The following is a 14,736-nucleotide window of genomic DNA, read 5'->3' as shown; positions in this document are numbered from 1 at the left end:
TACTGCAGCTAAGTTGACAATCAGATGTTTCTTGGAGATGTGTAAATGCATAAGTCACTGTCCTTTCACTGGCCACCACGGTTGGAGTGCTATAATACTTTATCTTCTTTTCACTGGGTATGTGATTAGAATCCTCATTGATTAGTTTTTTTTCCTCCCATGGTGTTTTCTTTAAAGTGGTCGTAAAAACTGGTAGCTACTTGATAAAACTTTTACCTTGAATTTGATTTTGTAAGTTTCAAATACAACATCCTTTTTGTGATTTGACAACTGGATTTTTTTCAAAGACATCAGATGACAGGTGGTTGTTTGGCCATTGAACAAGCTGGCCTAATGGTGCAGTGTCGTGTGTGTGTGTGTGTGTGTGTGTGTGTGTGTGTGTGTCCGCGCTGGCTTAGTGGTGCAGTGTCTCATGTGGACATGCTGGCCTAGTTGTGTGTATTGCATGTGTGTGGATGTGCTGGCCTTGTGGTGCAGTGTGGCATATATGTGGATGCACTGGCCTAGTGGTGCGGTGTCACATGTGTATGTATGCACTGGCCTAGTGGTGCAGTGTTACATGTATGTGTGTACACGCTGGCCTAGTGGTGCAGGATTGGCGCGTGTGTGTGGATGCGCTGACCTAGTGGTGCAGTGATGCATTGGCCTAATGATGTAGGGTCGCGGGTACATGTGGATGCTAGGCTAGTGGTGCAGGGTCATGGGTGTGTGGAGACGCTGGCATTTGCTAGCATCGTTGTTGTCATTTGGTGATCCCACCTTGCTCTTGGCAGCAGCGTTCACCATGACAGAAGCTTTGCCTGTCCCATTACTCCCATAAAACAGAATGGGATGGAACGGGTGCAGTGGCTCACACCTGTAATCCCAGCACTTGGGGAGGCTAAGGCGGGTGGATCATGAGATCAGGAGATCGAGACCATCCTGGCCAACATGTTGAAACTCCGTCTCTACTAAAATACAAAAAATTAGCTGGGCATGGTGGTGGGCGCCTGTAGTCCCAGCTACTTGGGAGGCTGACAGGAGAATCGCTTGAATCTGGGAGGCAGAGGTTTCAGCGAGCTGAGATTGCATCACTGCACTCCAGTCTGGGTGACAGAGCAAGACTCTGTCTTAAAAAAAAACCCGAATCGATGGCAGTGCCCCCGGCAATCTCTGTTTGTTCTCTTTCTCGTCACCAAGGTAGAGTAACTTAAAAAATGTTTGGGATGTATTTGGTGGGGGATAGGGGAGTATTAAGCTTTAACTTTTTCTTCCAGTTTTCTTCTCACAGTTTATTCACAGAAAGAATTTTTTCTTTCTCCATAGTTATAAACTAGTACTACTAAAAATAAATTCAGTTTTGAGAGAGACACAAATAAAATAGTCTGTAGGCACATGAAAAGGGATCAAATAAATGTAACGACAAAAACCAAGGAGAACAAAAAAGCAAAAGACTGATAATGTTAGTGCTCAGCACCATTCTTCTTGAAGATCAAAGGGCTCGGCTGTGTGGATTCATCCAGTCACAGTAACTCTGAGGGGGCTCTTGCCATTCCATTCACTCAGGAGGAAACTGATGTATAAGGTTTTCTTTCAAGCTGGTGCTAGAGTTGGGCTATAAAGGAGGAGAGAGACCTTTATCCTTTAGCCATGATGAATCAAAAGGAAAACAAAATGTCTCTGTAGCCTCTTTGTAAATTGTGAGATTGTAGCTTTTTCCTACCGGAGTTTCTTCCTATAAGAAAATCGGAGCCCTTCACTATTGTAGAAATGCATGTTGAAGTCCAGCATTATTGCATTCAAAACTATCAGTCTTGAATTCTTGACCTTGGCTGTCCCTCATCTCTACCTTTCAAGATAAGTTTCTATAGCTGCTGATCTTATTTTATCACAGTTTATCAATAACCATCATAGAGTAAAGCTAGCATTTGAACAGGGTGTTTTTTGAGTTCTCTTTATTCCCAGGTAAGTGTTTTTGGCTGGCATTGTGGTGTAATAGCTTGGAGTTATAAGACTTGTTTGTTTGAATCCTGGCTCTGTTATAGCCTTGTGACCATTGTCAAGTTTGTTAACGTTTGAGCTTGCCTTTTGACAAACTTGTTCAAGGTCACATGACTAGTGACAGACTCCTGAACCAAACACACACATCTGGTTCCAAATCCAGTATGGTAAGGAGTGTGAAAGTCTCTCAAAGAACATCTCATGCCCTAGTAACATGCATAGTACTCTCCACAGCTCATTGAATTTCTGCTGAGTTCTTAAAAGTATAAGGGGAAGAAAAGAGAAAGGGAAATCAAGTGTAATTTTGTACTGAGTTAATGGTGGTGTAATCACTCAGCATACACTTATTTTACTATTTCTCTGTGGCCTGTTGGAGGAGGAGGGGTTAGATACTTAGATTGCTTCAGGTATATGGAGAAAACTTTAGCTTAGGAAGCCATCTCAACACTATCCAGGAATGAGCAGATAAACTTGTAACTTGTAATTTGTTTTCTATGCTACTTTCCCCCACTGAAGATAATGTTTTATTGATGATCCAAGGATCTGGAGTGATTGCTTTGTGATTGGGCTGAGGACCTGTGACCTGGGGAACTTCTCGGGTTTACTGTGCACTCACATCAGTGTGTTCTCCAGTATTGATTGTGGAGGGCAGCACAGGAGATTATAAATGTCTTGTCGGCTTGAGGGCTGTTTTCCAACTTTCTGATTACCTGCTTCCTGCTTCGAGGAGTCACTTGGGGGAAAAATATCCTACTGCAGGTCAGATTATAGGCTATCGTTTTACCCAGGGGTTCGTATCATAGGAAGATGCTTTAGGATGAATTTTCTGTAAGACCAGGGCCAAAGAGCCCTAAATTAGCTGTTTGAGGCTTCCAGTCTGCTTCTTTTCATTCGGAATTAGTTTATTTCCTTACTTTGTTATGAGCAGCTAGGCTCATGTATATGTTTAGGGCTTGAAACAGATTAGTTGCACCTGTGGACAATTTCCCAACCATTCCTTAATGCATTTAGCGGCTGGGCTTGGTGGCTCATGCCTGCAATACCAGCACTTTGGGAGACTGAGGCGGGCGGATCACCTGAGGTTAGGAGTTCAAGCCCAGCTTGGCCAACGTGGTGAAACCCCGTCTCTACTAAAAATACAAAAAATTAGCTGGGTGTGGTGATAGGTGCCTATAGTCTCAGCTACTCGGGAGGCTGAGGCAGGAGAATTGCTTGAACCTGGGAGGCAGAGGTTGCAGTGAGCCAAGATTTTGCCACTGCACTCCAGTCTGGGCAACTCCATCTTAAAAAAAAAAAAAAAAAAATCCTTTAACTCTGCAAGTTCCATAAGGAGTTTCATGTTGTCTCAGAGCTCTTAGTTTTGCAGTTTAAGAATCCTTTTCTGGCTTTAACCTACAGTTGTTTTTATGTGTGAAATAACTTTGACCTACAGCATTTTTACTGTTGGGTCTATACATGCTTAGTACTTCATTAGACATTATAACCTGTAATTCCTTTATTTATTCACTCATCATTTAACACTTTATTGATCTACTAGTAGATGAAGGGCTCTCTATTTGGTGATGGTTTGAACCTACCCAGGAAATCTGTCTGTCTGCCCTTAAATACTTCATAGTATTTGAAAAACTTTCTTTCATTTGGAGCTACTTTTAGTTACACAGCAAAGTTCTAAGTACTCATTTTCAATATAGCCCCCCAGCCTCCTGCAATGTGAACTTCTTCTACAACTATAGTACAATTATTTGAATTAACATTGATACAGTAGCATTAGACTAAAGATTCTCATTGAATTTCAACCGTGTCCTCTGTTGTTTTAGGTTCTTACTTGGGATGCCACATTGCATTTAGTTATTTCTCCTTAGTCTCCTGCAATGTGTAATGATTCCCCAGGCTTTTCTTGACATTCATGACCTCCTTTGATATTGTAAATATTATTGATCAATTATTTTATCAAATGTCCCTCAATTTGGCTTTGCTGAAGTTGGGCATTTTGGGCAAGAACCATATAAATGTGTCTGAGTGCATCTTACCATGGCTTCATGAGGTTAATGTCTAATTACTGGTGACATTGACCTTGTTCACTTGACGAATGTGGCTTCTGTGAGGTTTCTTCACTGTAAAGTAGCTTTTCCCCTGTACTTAACTTGGGAGATACTTTGAGACTATGGAAATCATTTTACTCCTTAAATTTTTACCCAGTGATTTTAGCATCTATCGGTGGATTTCATCTATAAAAGTTATTACTGTGAAGCTTGCCTGTGGTTGTTTTCCATGTTTCTTCTTTTCTTCTACATTTATTAATTGGAATTCTACTTAGTAAGGAAACCTCCCTTTTACCCCATAAAAATCATTTAATTGAGTATTTACATCAGCATGAACTTAGGGATATTTATTTTGTTGGTTATAATTTAATATTTGTTTATTCCTTCAGCTTTGGCCATTAGGAGCTACTTCAGATTGGCCCCTGCATTTTTCCAGCAAGCTTCCATACTTTTTTGAGCACTTTCTTATTTTCTGGCTGCACAAAATGTTCTCAGACTCATTTTTTGTTTTCCCAAATCCAGCACTGGAATTAACCATTCTGTGAGGATCCCAGATTCCCTTTAGTGGAGAGCAGTGTTTAGAAACCAGGATCCTGCATATTAGACATGTGCATTACTATTGGTCGTCATTGTTTCTAGATCCAGTTAGCAGGCAGATCTAGGATATATATGTATGTATATATGTATGTATATTAACCTGTGCCTATTAACTTCCCCTCACCCCAGAGCCGAAAAGTTATATTGATACTTTCGATTCCAGCCCAACGCTGGAAGATTTTCTTCTTCGCCTTCCCTTATTTACAACTACTTTCTCCAAGGAAGAAACTCAGTTCTTATTATTTAAAATATACTTGTTTTTGTTTAATTCTCAAATACATGAAACTTAGTTTCAGGTTTTATAACCCATGTCTTTGTGAGAAACCCATTTATTGACTCTTTGTCTTTGGTCTTATAGTGCAAGATACTGTTTTTCCTATTACTAAGGTCAGTTCTGTTCTTTCTTACCTCCTTGTGTGTGTTTGTTTATTTGTAATACATTTAGTTTCAGTTATTAGTGTTTACATCCCATTTTTGGTTTCTCTTTGTTGACCTGGACTGTTATTTTATGAGTGTGTGAGAGTATGTGGACTGTTGTTGTGGTTCTAAGAGTCAGAGTTCTAAGAAGATACCCTTCAACCCTGCCACCACTCTTTCCCTCTCACTCCCAACTTCCTGCTCTAGGTAACTGATCATTTTACTTGCTAGATTATCCTTCAGCATTTTCTTTTCACAAATCAGCAGATACATGCCTCTTTTCTTATAAACCCGTCTTTCTTACATGAAGGGTAGAACACTGTAGATACTCTTTTGTACTTTAGTCTTTTCACTTGATGGCAGTATATTGTGGGAATTGCTCATACCAGTTCATAGAGGACTTTTTCGTTCTCTTTAACTTGCTTATGTTGATATACTATAGTTTCTGTAACCGCTCTCTTGTATTTGAGCATTTAGGTTGTTCCTAGGATTTTGCAGCTGTAAGTGATGCTGCAATGAATATCTTTGTGCATATGTATTTTCTTACCATTGGGAACTTTAGGGTGCATTTCTAATAGTGGGATTGCTGGGTTGAAAGGTTTATGCCTATGCAATTAGTTACATAGTACCAAATTTCCCTTCAGCAGGCATGTACCAATTTGCATTCCTTCTGATAAGTATGAAACAGCTTGTTTCCTAATAGAACATTTTGTCTTTTTAAAATTTTACAAGTTTGATAGGTGAGAGATGATATCTCAGTACTTTTATTCCACTAACAATGAGTTTGAACATTTTTTCATATGTTTGAAGGTTATTTGTGTTTTTTGGTTTTTTTTTTTTGGTAAATGTCTGTTTGTCTTTTCTATTGGGTTTTCTTTTTGTTTTACTGTTTAAATGTGCTTGACATGTCTGTGGCACATGCAATTGTTGCAAATATTTTTCTCCCACTTTTGTCAGTTTTCATTTAATTTCGTTGACTGTATTTTTTTATTGTGTAAAATGTACTTTTATCTAATCAAATTTATCAGTCTTTTATTGCCTCTGGATTTTGAGTCATAGTTAGAAAGTCTTTTCCTGTACCATATTTAAAGACTAATTCTCCCCAGTTGTTCTAGCATTACTTATTAAAATATCTATGTTGACTGTAGGTTTGAGATGTCACCTCTGTCATGTCTTGCTTTCCATATGTATTCTATACTTCGTCTTTGGTTTTGCTGTTCTGTTGTCTATTTATGTGCCAGCACTACACTCTAAATTACAGAGGCTTTATAGTGTGTTTTAATATGTGTTTTCCCCTTTTTTAGTTGTTTTTCCATGTGAACCTTAATATTTTGTTTTATTTCATAAAAAAGCTTGTTGGTATTTGTACTGGGATTGTATTGAATGTATTAATGAATCTGTGGAAAAATGCCTTTCTGAGTCTTCCTATCTAAGAACAGGGGATGTTTTTCCATTTGTTCACATTTGCTTTTCTGTCTTTCAGAAGTGTTTAAAAATTTTTCTTGTTACAGATTTTGGACTTTTTTCCCCTAAGCTAAGCTAATAATCTTCCTTTTTTTTTTTTTTTGAGATGAAGTCTCGCTCTGTTGTCCATGCTGGAGTACAGTGGTACCATCTCGGCTCACTGCAACCTCTACCTCCCAGGTTCAAACGATTCTCCTGCCTCAGCCTCCCAAGTACCTGGCATTACAGATGCCCGCCACTATGCCCAGCTAATTTTTGTATTTTTAGTAGAGATGAGGTTTCACTGTATTGGCTAGACTAGTCTTGAACTCCTGAACTTATGTGATCTGTCCACCTCGGCCTCCCAAAGTGCTGGGATTACAGGCGTAAGCCATCGAACCCGGCCTGTAGACATATATTGAACTCTGTCCTGTAATAATAAAGAATACACATTCATTTCTGTATCTTGCCACCTTCTCAAAAATTGGTCATATTAGATCACAGAAAAAAATCATCCTGATCAAAAGCAATAAAACTATGGTTACTAATAAAAACAAAGAACAGAAGACTCTTTTGCTTGGAAATTTAAAACTTCCTGTTAAGCAACTCCTGGGCAAAAGGGAAAAATACAAACTAAAATTAATTTTTTTTTTTTTTCTGCCCAGGCATGGTGGCCCACAACTGTAATCCTAACACTTTGGGAGGCCAAGGTGGGCAGATCACTTGAGCCCAGGAGTTTGAGACCAGCCTGGGCAATATGGTGAAACCCTATCTTTACAAAAAAATTAGTTGGGTGTGGTGGCATGCGCCTGTAATCCCAGCTACTGGGCAGGCTGGGGTGGAAGAATCACCTGAGTCTGAGAAGTCGAGTCTTTAGTGAGCTGAGATCAAACCACTGCACTCCAGCCTAAGTGACAGAGGGAGACTATCTATAAAAAATAAAAAACTAAATAAAGAATTTATTTCTTTTTTGAAGAGATGGGTTCTTACTGTGTTATCCAATTAGGAGTACAGTGGCTGTTCACGGTATAATATCAATCATAGCACACTACAGCCTCAAACTCCTTGGCCCATACGATCCTCCTGCCTCAGCCTCCATAGTAAGTAACTGGGATTGTAGGTGTACACTAGTATGCCTTGCCTTAAATAATTCTTTTAAAATTACAGTAAAAATAGTATGTATCAGAATTCTTGACATGGATTTAAATAGTGATCAGAGGAAAATTAGTTGCACTAAACACATCAATAAAAATGAAAAAATTAAATGAATTCAATTCCTACCTCAAATTTAAAAATGACAGCAAATGAATCAAAAGAATAAGAATGTATATGTGCACTGAATGTATATAGAAGAAATACCTAAGACAATTTAAAGTGGTGGCACGTGGGGCAAAGGGACCTAATTAGAGGTGAGATTTTTCTCCACTTTACTAGAACTGGCAAAATGTCTCTATCTTTGAGTGATAAATTATATGTGTATGTTATATCTAGAGCAGCCATTAAGAAAACTATACAAGGTAATATATTAATACTAAAAGATACTAGAGATAAGATGGAATTCTAAAGAAACAGTTCAAATAACCAATAGGAAGCCAACAGAAACAGAAGAACAAGAAACAGAACACTTAAAAACAAAAGTCAATTAATTAGATGACTAATAATAGATAAGATGTGACTCTCTCAAAATCTTTTTTCATTCTCAGATAACAGTAAAAATAATAGCTTTTGACCAGGCACAGTGGTAATCCCAGCACTTGGGAGGCCTGTAATCCCAGCACTTGGGAGGCCAAGGTGGGCCTCCAGGTCAAGAGATTGAGACCATCCTGGCTAATATGGTGAACCCCATCTCTACTAAAAATACAAAAAATTAGCCAGGCATGGTGTTGCATACCTGTAGTCACAGCTACTCGGAAGGCTGATGCAGGAGAATCGCTTGAACCCGGGTGGCAGAGGTTGCAATGAGCCGGGATCATGCCACTGCACTCCTGCCTGGGGGACAGAGCGAGACTCTGTCTCAAAAACTAATAATAATAGCTCTTAACAGATTTGCTACTGTAAACAATCTTTGTATGCTGGTGCACTTCGTCATGAGTTTCTTTGGGGTTTATGCATGCCTGGGGATACAGAAAGACCTTCCCAGTTACTGGTAGTTTTAAGGGAGTGAATTTCTAGACCACAGTTTTCATTTGTATTGCCTCCTTACGTAAGAGGGACTCTCTTCTTTCTTCATTGTCTTCATATAGCCACCTCCTCTTGGTAGCCTCCTCTTGGTAGACCCTGCAGATGATGCCCCAGGTATAAAACTCTCTGAAGCCCCACTCTGAAGGATTACTGAAATGAGTCATTTCCAGGATGCCTTTTTTACTGTTCAATGAAAGCGCCCTAGACATGGGCCTTCTCTGTCTTTAGTCATTATTTCTGTTGACAGTGAAGCATTACTTTAGATACAGGGTATACAGGACCTTAGAAGGCTCTGAAACTGGGTATTTCAGCAAGGTGGATGTGATGGTGATTTTCTCTTAACGGTCCCTCCTCACCTATTCCATAAACACTGTCAAATAATGTCCCACTTTTGACAGAGATTATGGTGAGAAGAGGGCTCTGATAAAAAATTCTGAATACTTAAAATCATATCCATACTTATGCACACATATACACACATTTTTAAAGATAAACACTGTTCATTACAAGGTGATTTGAAAACTACTTCAATTGAGTGCCACCTAATTAGAGCCAATCCCAGTGGCCTTACCTGGTTATGGAAACCCTTTCTTCAGCTCTGCTCAATACTCAGAGTTTGAGGACCGGCTAACTGGTAAGATTACCAACTTTAAACAACCACAGCTATATGCTAATGGTTCTCATTGTTTTACTTTCCTCCAATAATTTTTTAATATACAGTAAAATGTAGATTTTAAGTGCACATTTTCATAAATTTGTTTGACCCTAAAAAATACCTGGCATATTCCCCTCATCTCAGGAATTTCCCTCAAGATCCTTCCCTCTCAAAACCTCCCACTCAGAATCACCAACTGTTTAGGTTTCTCTCACTATAAATTTTTTTTTTCTCTTCTAAAGCTCACATAAATGGAATCATGCAGTGTATACCATTTTTGTTCTGGCTTCTTGTACTTAACATTTAATTTTTGAGATTTGTTCATGGTATTTTGTGAATCACTAGATTTTTGTATTTGTGTAGTATTTTATTGTCCATAAATATGTACAATTTGTTTATTTACCTGTTGCTAGACATTTGGATTGTTTCTAAGCTATTATGAATAAACTTTTTATGACTAACAGGAACAATAAAAATGTACAAAGAAGAAAATAATAAAGATAAAAATAAATTTATGAGGAAGGAAACTTAAATGTAATTAATCAAATTCTTTTTGTTTTTAAAAAATTTTAATGCCTCATTTAAAAATATATTATGACCAGCTGGGATTTATTCCAGGAATGCAAGGTTGGTTCAGTTTTTCACTCTATTGAAAGCATATATCAAACTATTGAATCTAAAGGAAGAAATTACATGATTATTTCCAATACCATGATTATGGTTTGATTATCTTTAAATCTAGTGTCATATTTAATAGGAACACATGAGAGATTTCCACTGATATCAGGATCTAGGCAAGGATGTTCACTACACATTGTATTAGAGGTACAGTGCAATTAGAGGCATAAGAAAGGGTAAAAAAGTAAAAATGTTCAAATATCAGTACCTTTCATGTACACAAACAGAAGCAGATAGAGAAAGGGCTTGATGATAGAGAAAAATCCCATTTACAGCCAACTTCGTAGTCATTTATCAGATGAAATGCTTCTATTCCTATTGCTTTTGGCTTTCCCTAGCCAGTAATTTTGCCCTCCCCAGGAGACATATGGCAATGTCTTTAGACATTTTTTATTGTCAGGAAGAAATGTGTATGGGTGCTACTGATAGAGGCCAAGGATGCACTTAAATATCCTACAGTGTACAGGACAGCCTCTGACAAGAAATAATTATTTAGTACAAATTGTCATTAGTGCTGAGATTGATAAACCCTGCCCTAAACATACCTGGTTTCCAGTGTTTGCGTTCAGAGTTACGGGTTGCTAGGTTTTCTTTACCTTTAATTAATACATTAATTACTCCAGTTTAGGAGTGAAATAACAAAATAATTAGTTTCCTTTAGTAATGGACAATAATAGAAATAACTTACTTTACATAGTATTGTGTAATAGAGTTTTGTAGACTTTGTCTTTATAAGTGTAGTAGGTCATATTTATCTCTGTTTTACTGATAAAGGAACTTTCCTGTTTCTTCTGGCTTTCAGGGATTAAATCACCTTGGATGGATGGGTAGTTAGTTTCAGAGTAAGCTAGTTGTTCATTTGTAAAAAAGGTCATACCCACCTTTTCTTTCCCAGAAGCTTATTTTAGTTCTAGTTAAATATAGAAGAGGTAGTTCTGGGCCTGGAAAGTTGATGCTTATTCTGTATTTTTCCTTGAATTGGATCTTATTATCTACAAATAGTAGTTATGAATGTTATAGCACTTCTAATAGAACTTTTTGCTGTGATGGAAATGTCTTATAAATCTGTGTTGTTCACTGTGGTAGCTAGTGGCCATATGTAACTATTTAGATTTACATTTGTTAAGATCAACCAAAATTTTAAATTCAGTTCTTCTCAGTTGTGTCAGTTTTGTTTCAAGTGTTTCTATTCTATAGAACTATAGATACTTTCCAATCTGTAGCTCCCTAAGGGACTTTATATCAAAAGCATTGTTATTTAATTTTAAAAATGGAGATTGGGACCGGGTGCAGTGGTTCGCATCTATAATCCCAGTGCTTTGGGAGGCCAGGGCAGGTGGATCACTTGAGGCCAGGAGTTTGAGACCAGTCTGGGCAACCTAGTGAGACTCCCATCTACAAAAAATTTAAAAATTAACAAGTTGTGGTGAGATGGGGTCTTGCTGTCATTGCCCAGCGATCAAATTCCTGGCCTCAAGCAATCCTCCTGCTCTAGCCACCCAAAATGCTGGGATTACAGGTATGAAGTCATGGTGCCTGACTGACCCTGCTTTGGTTACAGGTACATAAGCCCTTGAGGGAATCCTGGAGGGAGGGAGGGAGGGAGGGAGGGTGTGTGTGTGTATGTGTGTGTGTGTGTGTGTGTGTGTGTTCGTATTTGGAAGTTAGGCCTTACCACATGATCTAATGCTGCTGGCATTTACATTGATACTTGGTGCATGCAACCATTGCTTAAGCAGTTCTATAGGAGGTATTGTAGAGTTTTCAGCTACAAGTTGGCTTAACTTTAAGTGGTAGATGAACCTGAAAACTTTACTCTGCTTTATTTTAGTATTTCTATGGGAAAGTGATTTCTAACTTATAGCCATTTAAAGTTACCCAAAACTTGAGAACTTCTTGTATATTGGGGCCCATGTTTATATAAAAAGGTTAAAACTTCTCTAGGTTTTAATTTCCAAGTAACTTTATTTGTTGCACATTAAAGGAGAAAAAAATATTTATTGGTCAGAAGCTGTCAAGGAAATGTCAAATATTATACATTTTAGCTCTGAACAGTTGTACTTTCTGCCTATCATAATGTAGTAGGAAGAAAGGCTCATTTTTTTTTTGATGATTTAGGAAGGCTTTAGACTGAGTTTTTCTTATTTTCACAGTGGTTTAAATTTTTCTCCATTTCTACTTTGTTTAATATTCTTTTCTCATAGTCCTGTCTCCAGTTTATCTTTGTTGTTTTAATTAATTTTACTTTATTAGTAAAATGGTGATATAAAAGCAGTCAAATTACAAAGTTGTACAGTGAAGCAGTCATGGAAAAGAAAAACTGAATAGGTAATCAAGTATGGCATTTGTAGCTGGATTCTACATGCACCGTGGACTTAGTTCAGTGCTCCCCCCACCCTACCCATCCAGTTTCGGTTAGCAAAAGCAATTGAGGGTATTACTAATTTTTTTTTTCCTCTTTTTCCCAGAGGGAAGTGTAACATCTCCCATTTTTCTGACATATTTGCTGCTAGAGAGTTTAAAGCCCGGGTGGATTCATTTTTCTACATATTAGGATATAACCCTGAGACAAGGTAAGTGAGTCACTTGTGTCCATTCATTGAGAACTCTTTTCCTTTTTGCGTGTGCGTGTGTGCACATGCATGTGTGTGTGTGTGTGTGTTTATGCATCTGGACATAACACTAGTAACATACTTTAAAAAAAAATGACTCCAGAGTCCTACAGTAAACTTCTTTGGGAGGAGTTATAATTAATGTCTTTGGCATCTAAAGTGACTTTTTTGTTTGCTCTTTACTTTTATTCGGAAAAAGAAAAATGAGAAAATTTGTAACGAAAGAAGGTGGGATAAAGACATACTTTTATTTGATCTGTGTTTGAATTTAAGAATTGGTAGATTATTTTCCTGATTCACATTCTGTCAAGTCTTCCATAATAACATATTGCAAAAGACTAGGTAATTTTTGGAAAGTTTGTTGGTTACTCATTTGTTTTGTTCACTCTTGGTAATAACACTCCAGGAACACTCACTGAAATGTATATTTAGTAAGACTGCTAGTATGAGTTGGACACATGTAGTTCTCAAAATATCTTGGTAAGATCTATGTAATAGTTTGAATTTTTTTTTAAATGAAAAGCAATAGAGTCAGAGTAATTTAACAATTAATTTTTTATGTCTGTCATAGATGCTACTTTAATGTAGCACATGGAAGAATTTTTGTGAGTGTATATATTCATATTTGCCCTGTTTTGATCATGTGACTACATACATGTTTTATTAAGGATTTTCAAAACAGGAATGTTAGGCGATCAAGTAATATGTGCTCTGGACACCCAAGACATATTCACATGTGTGAAGATTTAGAAAGACATAAAACATCCATGACCAGGTGCAGTGGCTCATGCCTATAATCCCAGAACCTTGGGAGGTAAGGTGGGAGGATTGCTTGAGCCCAGGAGTTTGAGACCAGCCTAGCTAGGCAATATGGCAAGACCTCTTCTCTCAACAAAATATAAAATAGGCCTGGCGTGGTGGCTCAAGCCTGTAATCCCAGTACTTTGGGAGGCCAAGATGGGTGGATCACGAGGTCAGGAGTTCAGCCTGGCCAAGATGTGAAACCCTGTCTCTACTTTAAAAAATATATATACATATATATATATATATAAAATTAACTGGACATGATGGGCTGTACCTGTGGTCACAGCTACTCAGGAGCCTGGGAAGTCAAGGCTGCCATGAGCTGTGTCTGTACCACTGCACTACAGCCTAGGCGACAGGGTGAGGCCCTATCTCAAAAATAAATAAATAAACAAACAAACAAAAGGTACTTGGCTCAAAGAAGTTAGCAAAAGAACTGCATTAAGTGTAAATGCAAAATGGGTATTGCTTTATTGAGAACATTTTTCTAGAGGACTCTCAGAAACCATATGTAAAACTTCAAATGTTGTTGGGTAGTCAACCTAGTGGTAAAAGGGAACGTGTTGTTGTTGTTGTTGTTGTTTTTTAAAGACAGAGTTTCACTCTTGTTGCCCAGGCCGGAGCGCAATAGCGTAATCTCATCTCACCACAACCTCTGCCTCCTGGGTTCAAGCAATTCTCCTGCCTCAGCCTCCCAAGTAGCTGGGATTACAGGCATGTGCCACTACACTGGCCTAATTTTCTGTATTTTTAGTAGAGACAGGGTTTCTTCATGTTGATCAGGCTGGGCTCGAACTTCCGACCTCAGGTGATACGCCCATCTGGGCCTTCCAAAGTGCTGGGATTACAGGTGTGAGCCACTGCGCCCAGACAGGAACATGTTTCTTGTTGTTGTTGTATGAAGCTGCGCGCAGCTCTCTTGGGTCTTATATGTTAGTGTATCCTTCTGTCTCTCTCCCTCTGTCCTCTCAATATTAGATGCTAGATTCTAGACAGCATCAGACTGCTGCTAGACAGCATCAGAAGCTAGATTCTAGGTAGTGCTTGATGTATGGATAGTAATATAATGCTCATCAAAGAGTACCTTTTCTCCTTTAGAAAACTATGATGCTTGGCTGGGCCTGGTGGCTCATGCCTGTAATCCCAGTACTTTGGAGGCCGAGGCAGGCAGATCATGAGGTCAGGAGTTCAAGACCAGCCTGGCCAACATGGTGAAACCCCATCTCTACTAAAAATACAAAAATTAGCCAGGAATGGTGGCATACACCTGTAATCCCAGCTCCTCTAGAGGCTGAGGCAGGAGAATTGCTTGAACCCTGGAGGTGGA

The 14,736-nt window shown here is 38.4% G+C and overlaps 1 protein-coding gene across 11 annotated transcripts in view; it reads left to right on the top strand.

Annotated features, from left to right (window-relative positions):
- The window catches only part of RERE (arginine-glutamic acid dipeptide repeats), a 469,898-nt gene that overhangs the window by 278,494 nt on the left and 176,668 nt on the right, over positions 1-14,736 (top strand). For all 11 annotated transcript variants that reach the window (XM_012473620.2, XM_064363204.1, XM_064363205.1 and 8 more), the window contains one exon: positions 12,462-12,566. In XM_012473620.2, coding sequence (XP_012329043.2) covers positions 12,462-12,566 — 105 coding nt within the window. The remainder of the gene's footprint in view (positions 1-12,461; positions 12,567-14,736) is intronic.

The sequence above is a fragment of the Aotus nancymaae genome, unplaced genomic scaffold (genome assembly GCF_030222135.1).
Source record: "Aotus nancymaae isolate 86718 unplaced genomic scaffold, 86718_ANA_hifiasm-v0.15.2.pri h1tg000053l, whole genome shotgun sequence".
Classification (NCBI taxonomy): Eukaryota; Metazoa; Chordata; class Mammalia; order Primates; family Aotidae; genus Aotus; species Aotus nancymaae.
The sequence above is the reverse complement of the archived record's forward strand: the minus strand, read 5'-3'. Positions and strand labels throughout refer to the sequence as shown.